At 35.8% G+C, this 13,315-nt stretch overlaps 2 protein-coding genes across 2 annotated transcripts in view; one reads left to right on the top strand and one right to left on the bottom strand.

The window, feature by feature from the left end:
- Window positions 1-648: 648 nt before the first annotated feature.
- Window positions 649-9,455, top strand: LOC131794360 (T-cell activation inhibitor, mitochondrial-like). The gene is made up of 7 exons (XM_059111889.2): window positions 649-761; window positions 2,746-2,872; window positions 4,033-4,162; window positions 4,760-5,328; window positions 5,766-6,013; window positions 6,609-6,740; window positions 7,281-9,455. The coding sequence occupies exons 1-7, from the start codon at window positions 736-738 to the stop codon at window positions 7,501-7,503; spliced, it is 1,455 nt and encodes a 484-aa protein (XP_058967872.2). The 5' UTR covers window positions 649-735; the 3' UTR covers window positions 7,504-9,455.
- A 92-nt stretch (window positions 9,456-9,547) lies between these two features.
- Window positions 9,548-13,315, bottom strand: part of LOC131794254 (anillin-like) — a 38,519-nt gene continuing 34,751 nt past the window's right edge. The window contains exons 13-17 of the mRNA XM_066163792.1: window positions 12,982-13,097; window positions 12,559-12,645; window positions 11,847-11,954; window positions 11,353-11,480; window positions 9,548-10,886 (exon numbers count right to left, since the gene is read on the bottom strand). Coding sequence (XP_066019889.1) covers window positions 10,715-10,886; window positions 11,353-11,480; window positions 11,847-11,954; window positions 12,559-12,645; window positions 12,982-13,097 — 611 coding nt within the window. The 3' untranslated portion in view covers window positions 9,548-10,714. The remainder of the gene's footprint in view (window positions 10,887-11,352; window positions 11,481-11,846; window positions 11,955-12,558; window positions 12,646-12,981; window positions 13,098-13,315) is intronic.

The following is a 13,315-nucleotide window of genomic DNA, read 5'->3' on the forward strand; positions in this document are numbered from 1 at the left end:
TCGATAGTTTTAATCGGCCAAACACTGATGAAGTAAATATTCCTGGTTGTTCAGAAGACATCACGGGTAATAGAGCGTATTTACTGAATTTATTACTGGAAATACATATTTCTGTCGTCGAAGAACTTGAAAGCCTCTCTCATCAGCTTATGGTAATTTTGGGTTTCGTTGGGGAAGCACAAGGGAAGCTCCAGGCAACCAGATTTGATATGCAATCTTGAAAAGGAACTATCTCTAAGATAAATCAAGAAATACTTCACTTTTAGAAAGAAGGGTAACTACCGATTGATCCTTAAAACCTGCCTCGTTTAGGAGAGATATTTTTTGTACCGACTTCAATATTGCATGACCATGAGCTTGCGTGACAAACCGAAGGCCAAAAGTAAACACCACGAGAGGTTCTGCTGACGCTTCCAGCAAAATAGCGAAGCTTGCCTTATATTGTGGTGAAAGTTATTCTATGTAAGGAAGAATCAAAGACTCAAGGAGTGCTTTTAATGCCAGAAGTTATGATTGCTTTATTTCATGTTATTTCACAAACTGAGACAGGCGTGACGGACTGCACGATGCTTTCATTCAAACCGGTTTTTTTACACGTGATTGGGTCGTGCTACTCACAACAATTAAACGGTACGTAAGCTCGTAAAGCCACTGATCGAGTGTAGTTGTGAAGGTCTGTCACAGGGTCTGGTACTACTCGCTCACATAGCTAATAATTTTAACTTGCACTACAAAATGCTTTGTGGAGTGAATCGACTGAGGTTTGTATAGAATGTTTTTATGTTAGGGTTTCAAAATTGTGATAAAAATGTTTCTTCGGCTAGCAAACTTTATTTTCATAAGTTACACAATCGATTGAGTGCTTAGTAAGCACGGTTACGTATGAGTTTGAAACCAACAGCTTTTTCTTTAAAGCTGCTGAATATTTCCCGTAGTTATAACTCTGTAAAACAAGCTTAAAGCTATTATCAAGTGGTTTTGTTTTGCTGGTCTGTCGGCCAGCCCGCCGTAATAGAATTTTACCCTACACCCGAAAACTAATAAGCTTTTAAACTTACATGTTAATGCAACTTTTGTAGTACACTGTAAATGAAATGCGTTTACTCCGTCAAGATCTCCTTTCTTTCTAAATTCAACGCATAGCGCTTTTATTAAAAAACTGCTTGCAAATCAGCAAAATTTAGCTCGGTATGATCTAACAGGCAATCAGGGATTTAATTTTATGACGAATTTTTCAGACGAAAAAATTCACTCGAAAATTAACTTGTTTTTTCTGCCTATGGAAAAGAGTCCTCGAATATGGTTAAAATTGCGAGGAATTGTTTCTTCGCAAGCCTGATATGCCTATAATGAGGAGTATATGTTGTTAAGGATGATGTTTGATGTCACTGGGATGTGATCGAAGTCAAAACATCTTGAAATTTAAAAGATGATTGACGGAAGTATTTTATTTTCAGTTTCGAGCTTATTAAAACCTGTGAAAAATTCATGCGTGGGGCTGAAAATTGTGTTTCGTACGTCATAGTTTAAGGAAATAAGATCAATATCTTTTTATTTTGCCACTGTGATTATTTTTAACCATTCTGGAAATTTCAAAGTTGTAAATCACATTTTAACTTGTAGAAACTTCTGTCCACTTGAAAAGTTAGTGAAACCCTGGACAACTTTACAAGTTGATGAATGTTAAGAAATAATATTCAAATCGATGTCTGTTGTACAATCTTTGATAGAAAGAAAAATATAAAGATTTCAAATTGTTTTTATTTTGCTTTGTTCATAAATTGAATAGCAAAGGTGAAGTTTAAAATTTTCTGGAGAACTATTGTGGTAAAATATTGTAATTAGTTGTGAATTTCTACCAACACCTTCCTTGGTGTCTGCAATAAACAAACCCTTCATTAAACTCTGAAGAATCAAACTGACTTTGTTTGTAATTTTGAAATAAATTTGAAAATTGAGTAAACTTTGTCAGACCAGATGTTCACACTATTGTGAAATCTGCACTTTACCCACATAGCCTGGTGAGAGAAATTCTGGCTCCAGTAGATGTTTGTAGAAAAATTAATTAAAGAGGCACCAGGACTCTGTTGCTTTAAATCATTGTTAAAATGTGATTTCCTTGCTAATAGCTTAATTTTGCTAGCCATAACTTTTTTCAAAGGATGGGCAATGGTTAATCTCAGCAGTAAATACAGCCAGTGAATAGCATTCTTTTTTATTTTTTAACAATAGTTTGGATTCATTTGACAATGATGTAGGCTGCAAACATGATTATGTAATAATTTTAAAATAACTGGGTCAAGGGATAGACTAAGGAATTGTAAGGATGAAGTACAATACTTTGTCAACTGTGGATCAATTTACGTGTAATGCACATCATCCAAAGTCCATATTTTTTATCAGACATTCAAAACAAGGTACCATCATTAGCTGCCAAAGATTGGGAAATTCTCCAGCTAATATTTTACAGCCCAGCCCCCCCCTTTTTTTTTATCAAAATTCTTCCACTACCCACTATTCTTGCAAATGAAAGCTCTTTCAAAATCTTTGAACAAAACAGATTTATAAGCTCTTTGGCAGAAAGAGAACCTTACTTCTGAAATTAACTTGTTTTTCATCTCCAAATGAGAGTAAAAAAATGTGAGAGACAATAAGCTTCCATGAACATTAAACAGACCAAAAATGAACTTATTAATTTGGTGCAAAAACTTAACGTTTAAACAGTTTATCTTGTTTTTATTTTAGTTTGGAAAGAATTTCTGCCCGGTGCATTTTGTCGAGGCATCTGTCAAGTGCACAGACCAAAGCAGCCCTAAAACCATTTTACTTTGCAGTTCATCCTGATCTTTTTGGCCAGTATCCAATGCAGAGGGTAAGAGAAATTATTCAGCAACACTTAACTCTTAAAGTTAACTTGTAACAAAATTTTTTAGAATATTTGAAATGGTTGATGACTAAAGGTTTTAAGCTCAAAGGGGATCCTATGTTAAGTTAGGGTGAACGCAAGTAGTGTTGTCATGGCAAGTATCACAAGGTGAGGTTATTTTGTTATCACACCCTTGGGTCAGATACATGATTTCATGTGATGACCTAGTGATCAGTTGGCTCAAGTTTAGGATGTTACAGATACAGTAGGTTTTATCACAGCAGGATAATATTGTAAGCACAGGAAAAGCTGTTATCACACACAACTGTGTCTCTTCTAAGATTAGGCTTTGACCCTTTTTCTATCAAGATCTGATTATTAATTTTCCCCTCCAGCTGCTAGACATTTCCATGTAAATTCTCCAGCTATGCCCCCTGACACAAATATTAAAACACAGTTTGTTTTTTGGCACAGAGAGAAGTTTATTAGGAATACAAACAAAAAGAAAAAAAAGCTAATGATATATAATAAACCTCTCTGCCACCCTATGACATCACACAAAATCACCCAGGGTGGGAGGGTGGGTGGGAAGAAAAATGAAACAGTACAATACAAAATCTCTGGTGTATGCTCAAAGTGAAAACTGACGTGAAATGAAACACAAAACTCTTAGAGCCAGATACCAAAGGGTGTGTGTTGCACAATTTATCTCTTTGAACACAGGCTTGTCCAAAAGGGGTAAATTGGTTACAAGTATTAGGTGTTAGATGAAGACAACAACTTCTACCTGATTATTAAGCATTCTCATGACCTGTTTGCTGGATAATGTTTGGATGTTATATAGGAAGAAGTTACATTTTAATCACTTCTGTATTTAAGGTGGGAATCTTTTAATGCCTCAACTTCTCACTGGGCTAAGTTATTCCCTTCACAGCTGCCTTCCATGTTTATGTAAATTAACCAACAGATTTTGGTGTCGCACAAGTGTAGACTTTGTTAAGTTTGTCAATTTTCAACACTTATCAGTTGTGTGGTGTACTAAAATTTTAAAGAAAAGTTGCTGCAGGTACAGTTATTTGTTAGTTGAAGGAAGGGATATCCTCAGGCCAGTTGTTTAATGGCACGAAGATTTTCATACAAATTATACTTTTTTGGTTTATTTACAGTCAATAAATGAAGATTCCTTGAAGAGGTTGAACTCATACCTGGAAGATCTGCAGAAGAAAAATCCTGTGAATCCCACTCACTTGATGTTCTATTTAAAAAATGATACAGCAACACCACCACTTGAAGAGGGTAAGGCATATTAAAACTTAGAGGTCTGTGATGATGATGTAAAACAGCATTATATGTTTCTGTTATAGAGTTTCTCCTCCATTGTGAAATGTTATAATTTTTGACGTAATATTTTGGTCATTGTGCAGTTAATTCATACTATCCTATAGTTAGTCCAATGGTGTAGGGGATTCCTCAGGGGTGCCCATGACCCCTCCCCCTTCTCTTTGTAAGCATTTTTTAGTCATATAAATTAAATTAAAACACAGCATGGAGGTCAACATGACAATCTGTTTTAAAAGTAACCTCTGTTTTACACAGTGTGACCGCCCTTTGAAAAATCCTGGCTATGCCCCTGAAGTCCTCTATTGTTTCATTTTGTGTTCCTTCTTTTATTTGTGTATTACCTCTCAAATCAGGAAAATGTTATAATGTTATCCCATGCAAGGGCAGTAGAGTCCTTATAGCCCAAGGGCAGCACAGTCAAATGTTGTTTAAAGAAGATTTCCAATGTGAGGGTGTTGCCTAGAGTTGTTATACAAGCCCAACATCCTATTCTAAGATGTTGGAATTGATAATTATCAATAAATTATTAATTGTTTGACATGTGATTGTTAGGGCTGGATCTCTTCAAGACAGTAAGAGTTTCACTTTTCTCTCGTGATGTCCAGTTCACCATCAGTCACATTTTAAAGACCTGTGGTATGTTGGAAGATCTGGTTACTCTGCACCAGAACAGTGAAAAACCTAAGGTGTCAGTTGCACTTCCCTACGATGCACCACATCACTGGCTTAATGTTTATAAACAGTTCAGTGACAGGCAGAGCCCTGTGGACCTTGCTCAATTGCAGAGAAACTCACGACTCTCTTTGAGAGACTTCCTTGACAAGAACATCCAAGATGCCTGGGGAAAACAAGAAAGTAGTAAATCTGTCATAGAGGAGAGTAAACTGCTTTCTGATAAGATATGTAAAGAACTCAGGTTGAACAAGCTGGAGTCAATCAGTGGCTGGAGTCATGCATCCTATCATGGCTCCCTTAAAAACTTTTGGAACCTTTGCTTGTCCAAGAAGTCTGAACTTCAGAATCTCAAGGGACATACAATAATTTTTACAGACTGGACAGGAGTTGATCCTCTTGGGCGTGTCATGTTGAATACTCAAGATGTCCCAGAATTTTGGCTCTCGGTAAGTTAAAGAAGTAGCAGCACAACTTTTATGGCCTTGTGGCAGCAACCACCCAAGCTTATTCTACTCTTTTAGGTTGAAGACATATTTGAAGTCATGCTAGATTGCATGCCTGTCAAAAAGATTGATGAAACCTGTAGTGGTTTTGAATGCTTGTCTAAAGAGGTGTTCTTTGGTCTGGACATGGTTTTTAAATGCAAAACTATTGGGTAGCAATTTAATTTGAGTGAAAAAACAAAATTGAGTGAAAACACTTTTTTTTTTGGAGGGATCAAAGCAGGCAATCCTGTTAATTATTTAAATAGGAAGTCAAAATTAAAAAATCCACCTCCTTTTGGCTACTCACAGAACCCACAGCTCTTGAGTCTTGAGCATGAAACTCACATGGACAAATTCAATCTGATGCTCTCATGTTGAAACTATCACTTCCTTTTCAGAACTTAACATCCTTGGAAGACTATGATGTTCTTGTTGATCAGGTACCTATGTGGGAGAGAAAACTATCCTCGTTACTTGGAGACATGAACATCAAGTATGATGAAGATTCACCTTCTGTCTCAGTTGTGGAATATCTAAACTACCTGTACCGAGTGGTTTCCTTGCTGAAAAAAGGATTACTCGGAGCTGATGCTTCAACAACCATTCAGCCAGGGGAATTTAAAGAGTGTACTGCAAGAATCCTGAGGTTTGTTAGTTTTTGTGTCATCAGGTAAATGATTTTCATGAGAAAAATTGAAAAGTTTTTGTGCACAAATTGTCAGTGGTGAAAGAGATCATAAATTTGAACAAGGATCAGATTACTGGCAACTCATCCATTTCCAACAGATATGGAATATGTCAAACAATTCAAGCATTTCAAGAATTTGTCGATTTGGGTTGACAATGAAAAAGGAATGCCAGGCAAACCTTACCATGGGCCTGTCACAGGCATCCCATGGAAAAAAGGTTATGTCACATTATTTGAGTCTTATTTTGAGCCTGACAAAACTACAGTGCTTAGCGCTTAAAAGTAAGCCAACTCCCTCAAAACTCAACCATTGATCCTCTGAGTTGAGAATGGAGACAATTGAGTCAAGTTCAAAACTCGTTTTGAACTTCCTGAAATGAGGAAACAAAGGTGTTAGTTGGATTAGTCTGAAGCATTGATAGGAAAGGCAATGATTTTACATCTGTAGAAGGAAAAAGGATGAATATAATACAATCAAGCTAGAAAATAATTTTAAAATGGATAATTTTTTTTTAGCAAACTAAGTGATTAAAAATTGTTACATTTTTTTTAGCCCTTCAGATGCACTCAGCTTGTCACTTAGTGGTGAGTTCCAAATACCAACTTCAATTCCAACAGAGTTAATTGTGGATTTTTTGGGAAAGCACAAACAGAAGGCTATGGACCTCCATGAAGAGAACAAAAAGTATGGAAACTTATTTATCATTAAAACCTGATTGCAGTATTTATTACAAGTCAAATGACTATCAAATTAAAAAAAAAATGTTATTCTTTGGTATTAAGTCTACTTTGTCTTTGCCAGCAATCTATGAGCCTTATACCTCTGCTTAATCAAAAATATACATACAGTAGACCCTAACTAACTCAAATTTTTCAAGGGAAACAAAAAAGGTTCCAGTTTGTTGCATTCAAGGTGGCTGATAGTAAATGACTGGGAAAACAGTCACCAGGATGTTCGAGTTAGCATGGTTCTACTGTTACCTACATTTGTACATGTGATAAGTGCTTTTAATCTGCGTGAGAAAGAGTGACATTAAATTATTGGTGTGCTGGGGGCAGGGGGCAGTTGTAATCCTATTTGCTTTATGCTGAAAAGAAAAGGATAAAGTCTTGCAATGTATGCCACTTTACAGGCCTCAAAACATGGCTTTGAATTTTTCATCTTAAACTACATGCTAAAGTTGTAAATTTACTGATGTTTATTATGTATCGTTTTTGTTTCCAGGAACATATTAACAGAGGAGCAAGCAGTCCAGTCATGTAAAGAGAAATTTCAGTTCTCCTCTCTGTCTAAAGACAGCTCTGTTTCACCAATGCAGATGAGTGACTGCTGTGAGAGACTTCTTGAGGAAGATTACCCTGATCTTAAAAATACAACCCTCATTGTTTCTAAATATTACCATGTTAATGAAGATGGTCAAATCAGTATTCCATGGAACTGGAAGTGAATCTCTTACTTGGATGGGAGACATATTTGTTTTCATTTTGCCCTTTTTCTCTCAGGAGTGTCCAAAATGGAAATTGCTACATACAATTATTATAAATATGTTATTCTCGAGACAGGCAATAACTAGAGAATTTGTAATGCAGTCAATTAAGTATCCCCTAATTGACAGATCTCTTTATTCTCACCTCTTGTCTTCTTGATATTGTAGTGATATGGCTGGGAGAAATTCATTCTTGGTAACTCATGGTGGTTGAAGTTTTAATTTAAACTAGCAGATAAAATTATAAGGGCTGAAATAATGATAAATTTATGGCTGATAGATGGATCTTGGGAGTGAAAGGGTAAATGCAGGACAATTTCTGACCCTATTTTCATTTGTATAAAAATAAATAAACTAATATATTAAATAATGACTGATAAGTCATATTATTTTTAAGGGCCTATATACACATATAAAACACCTTAGACAGTGTAAGTGAGTGATGTGGGTTTGATAGTAAGTAATGAATCAATGGATGGAGAAATGTGACTTATTAATATAAATTCTGTAAATATTGATGGGAAAATGTATTAAATTTAAATGATAATATCCTCCTTGTAAGTTAAGGGAATTTTCAATCATACAAAAGGATGGAGTTTTAACTTAAGGATTCACGATTGAGTCTTACGTGTGGTAAATATTTGTGGTAGATATTATTTATTATGAATCCAGTGAATACTGAACTGATAAGTATTCTAGAAGTATGCTCTGTAAGTTAATGTTAGACATTTTAAGTTATACAACTTTTTGATAATTATTATTAGATGTGAAAGAGTAGTTTTGATAAGTGGTTCATATGCACTTTTTTTTAAGGTTTGGATGCAGTAAATATTGGAAAATGCTAAGTAAGAATTGATTAACATTCAAATTACCTCCTCAAGACCCTAACAATTCTGGAACATATATTTTTAAAACTGATCTCAGTTAATTTACACATGTCATGTCCTATTTTTATAATTGTCATACTGTGACAGTATTGGAGGATGAACAATTTAAACCAGCATTTGCTTAGTTTAAAATTTCTTTTTGGTTTTTTTTCCTTTGTGTGAACCAAATCATCTTAGGACCCCCTGGGAGCCCACAGAGAGCAGCTGCATCTATTTTGGTTTAATTTGATTTCAGGGCCCTTTCCTGCTGAGTTTTAATTATTTCTTGGGTTCTATAATATCACCTGTAGTCATAGCTTTCATTTGATGGAGGTACAAAGTTTATTTTCATTTCAGTTTCCTGGAGTAAACAGTTGTTGTTCAAACATGGAGAAATCTTATTTTATTAATAACAATATATTACTATAAATTATCATTATTTATTCTAATAGTTAAAATAGGATTACTGATACTTATTTAATGGTTATGTGCTAATCAATTCTGTAAGCTTCAACATTCCCCTCGTGCCATGGGCAACCCACAGGCATTTGACCATTATCTGTGCCAAGGGGGTGGAATATTTGAACCTTGCCTTGAGAGGGTGGGGAATTTGAACCAGAGGTGTCAAGTCTTTTGAGCAGAATCTAAGTTTTACATATTTAAATATAGAGGTGTTTATGGCAAATAGTTCACTCTCATGGGCAAATGGTTCAAAAGAAAAGGTTTACAAGGTCTAGGTTTTAGAGCTTGGTTAATGTTTAGAGAGTCACAGTTGCTGATTTTGCCTTTTAACAACAACAACAACAAAAATTGGGCCGAGCATTTGACCACAATTGTGAAGACAACTAAAATTTCTCTCAACAGGAAATCTCCTCACAAAGTTGCTCACCTCAAAAAAGACACTTTCTGATTGCTCATTAAACCCTTAAATCTTTCCCTTGGGGATATAACATGTTATTTTATTCATGGTTTACCTTTTTCATAAGTACTTTAAATGTATAAAATGAAGGTTCAATAAAGAGTTCCTAATTCTTTTTTTTGTTAGAAGTCATTTGTCTTTTTCTTTGTGATCTATTTACATTTATTTATATTGTGATATATTGGCAGGGAGGGAATCTAGAGGTATGTTCCTGGGGAAAGTTTGAATTTCTAAACCCTTTAACCCCTAAGAGTGACCAGCATCTAATTTCTCCTTACAATATCACCACTGAATCACACATTAATGTCAGGAGAATAAAGAAAATGATCACCAAAAAAAAAAACTCTTGACTGTTGGAGAAATTCTCCCTGTCAGCATCTTAGTAAATGCAGAGAGAACATTACAGAGAATATGAATACCGATGTTAGAGTCTAAGGGATCAACACTTGTTAATTTAAAGTTCACTTTAGAGCCTTAGTATTATATAGCAAAAGGCAGAGAACTGAACTTTGCAGAAAAATATTTATTAAGAATACAAAAACGTTAATTAAAATTTGCAAGTGTACTATATTAATTATATTCCACCTCTTCTTAATTATTGACGTTAAAATATGATCATTCAGCAAGTAGTAAATCCAGCTCAAAACTGTCCCTCTCATCTATTAATTCTCAATTTCATTGTAGACAATTTATAGCCCATTGACTGAAAATATTGATTCACTGTTTTGCCTAACAAAAGTTGTACCGCAGTAATAGGGAAGTTGATGGAAAGAGTCATCGCTTACTAATTCCCAGAAATCAAATACATTGATCTCAAAACATCCAAGGTATAATCCAGTCTCCTTTTCAACTGTTCTGTGGAATGCCATGCAGTGCCTGGCTCAAAGAATGGTTGCAAAGGAGACAAAGTTAAGATCTTTCATTTACTATCCAAACTAAGGGGAGAGGTAAATAATGCCATCATATAAGGACCACCATGAGCTTTACATTTCCCTTCTTGTTTTTTAGGAATACAGCATTGTGATGCAATTGCTATGACGAGACTGAAACCTCCTCTAGACTGGAAATCCTACTGACTTGTGTTTTACAACAGCTCTGGTGTGCAAAAAGACATGACATATCATCTGTTAAAATAAAGTTATATTAAGCGACAGTTATTTCTAAAATTCAGAATTTGGCTTAAATCTTCCAGTTATTTAATGTAATGTCTACAAAAAGACAATTGCATTCAAGCATCAACTACTCATTTGAATTGATAGTTGATCAAGCTCTACAATTCACATGTAGAAACTTACAATTATAATAAACTTGTTCATTTTATGTCAAAGGTGCTACAGGCATTGCAAGGTCAATAGAAGCACATTTGATATATCCAAAGCCAAAATGCTCAGACAGTAGCCTTTGAACACATATAAACATCTTGATTGTGTAGGTGGCTCAAGTCAGGGTACAGGGCTTCCTTATCCTTTCCTGTCCATGCACGGCCATCTCTGAGTGCTTCATTTAGACTGTCAATCCATGTTGCACGGTCCATTTTGGTATCAGCAGCCAACAGGTACCTTATATTTGGTAGTTAACAAACAGAAATTGCTGAACTAGTTCCCTTTCAATTTTGACGCTAAAACACTGTCATCATTACAGCTTCACAAACGTTGAAGATATACAAGAGTCTTATGATAGTAATATACAGGTCTTTCAAGAGGATTTGAGGTAGAAGGCATCTACGCATTTAAAACAAGAGTCTTTAAAAAATAAAGGAGGAATGAAGAGTAATGCATGAAGAGAGTAAAGTAAAAGCAACTAAAATAATTTCCCAAATCAAGCAGGAGCAATCAATTGCTGCTAGCTACCACCCTTTTATCTAAAATCCCTGATTACATATAAATTTGAATTCCATAATTTTTAGTTTGACAACTTTTCATTAGTTTGCTTATGTTGGCACTGTAAAGCATACAAGTGAAATAAAGTTGAACCTATTATTAACTTTACCGACAATGATTATATCATGACTATACTATAACTTACTTGACTTCAGTACCACAAGACCTCCTGAGCTTCAGTTCCATGGTGTTTGGACGAGCACACAGGTCTCTCGCCACTCTTGTGACTTCTTCACTGATACAATCTGCCAAATTGATGCAGCCCATTGGGGACTTTAACAGAAAGAAACACAACTGTTAGATAATGTAAATTGAGCCAAAGAGTCCAAGCCTTGTAAGAAAAATCAGGAAAATTAGTAGGTCAGAGTATCTCAATTTTCTTGGCTTGTTGTGTTACTTATAAATTTAAATCAACCACTTCCAGGACTTTTGCAGAGGTTCTGTATGACATGATTCAAAGGTCAGTCCCAAACACAATATTTCTTGCTCAGATTTCTGTTGCCTAGGAAATAATTTTCATTCCTTTCCCATGACTTCTGAAGACCCAAACTAACATTCTGTGACCTCTCAGGACTAAAAAATGATGTAATTTTTAATTTCAAAATTTCAAAATAATTGGGGATTCACTTTAAAAAATACCTTGGTTTCCTCATCTCCTGGATATCTCCAATAGGACATCACAGCTCCTTGTAGCACACACCATCTTCTCTGCCAGGCTCCATAGCCCCCAATGTCCTCTAAGATGGTCTGATGAAAAAAGGGAGACAATTTGATGGTGAGAACCTGTAATGATACATGTTCAAGACTCTCCATGACCCTAAAAGGTAAAGCCTGTACTGGAGCCTAGTGGCCCACCCAGCCAGAGCTTATCCCAGTTTCCATGTAGCACGAAGTAGTGGATAGGATGATTGCCCACTGCAAGGTTACCCACCAGCATTTTAAGGGGCTTCCTGGAAAATTTGCCAGAACCCATTTATACTCTTGGGTGAAGAGAGGCACAGTGAGAGTGAAGTGTCTTGTCCAAGAACATGTCACATTGATGCAGCCAGGTTTTGAACCCGGACCTCTTAACCCTGAGTCCAGTGCACTGACATTAGATTACTACATCTCCTGCATCCATGATACAAAATGATATGATAAAATGTACAATGTCCATGCTCTCTATAAAAAATTTTCACCAAGAGGAACGTCTCTCTTCCTGGCTCTTTTCTATGGCTGACATGTGCTTTTCCCACAAAGTGAGGGATATTGTTCATCCCCATTGCCTGAAATCTTGGTACCTTGTATATATATTACCTATTAAAACACTGATTTTTAACAGTCTCCACCATAAGTACATATAGGCCCCTACCAGAAATCCATTGACACTGCTGCTGTATTGAGGAGAGCAGTCAACTTTCATTTCCAAGAAGTTTGTCAAAGGACAAGTGTCAGGCACCTGATGATAAAATAAAGGCAAGTTCTCAAGAATTTAAATTAGTGTGGCATTTTTAAAGCTCCATATACATAATCAAAAGATGGGTTTGATCAGATGCATTTTTCATTTTGAGAGCTAACAAAAACCATCAAAAACCATAAATAGTAATAATAAAACATTATTGCATTGCTGCAGTTCTTTCTGCTTCTTATGAGTAAATAGTGAGTCCCCTAAAGCAAAGGGGTTCTTAAATGGACTCAGAGCTGACTGCTAAAAAGGCTCATGTTGCTGCCATCATAGCCAACATTCTTTCTTCCCTAACTTCTATTATCTTGACAAAGAAATATATTAACACACCTTATCAAGGGAAAATCGTTTTGATTCGATGATTGGCAGGTTGACATGTGTCACTCCAACAGGCACAAAGCTACTAGTTCTGAACACTGTTTGTGGTGACGCTGAAACTTGAGTCGCTGAAAATATATTTCAGGAAGCAGATTTAAAGGAGCGTGGGCGGAGTTAATGTGCCAAGCCTCCAAACGAAGGCGCTGGTGGAAACGCCAATTAGTGCCTTCGTTTGATAATCTTAGAATTATCCCACCCAATTGTATGGTTGGTTAGGCAAGTATGCTCCGATAAAGCTGAATTTTCCTTTTTGCAAAGAAAAACCGCTTTTTGGTGCTCTTTTAAC

This window comes from Pocillopora verrucosa, chromosome 3 (assembly GCF_036669915.1).
Source record: "Pocillopora verrucosa isolate sample1 chromosome 3, ASM3666991v2, whole genome shotgun sequence".
NCBI classification, from domain to species: domain Eukaryota; kingdom Metazoa; phylum Cnidaria; class Anthozoa; order Scleractinia; family Pocilloporidae; genus Pocillopora; species Pocillopora verrucosa.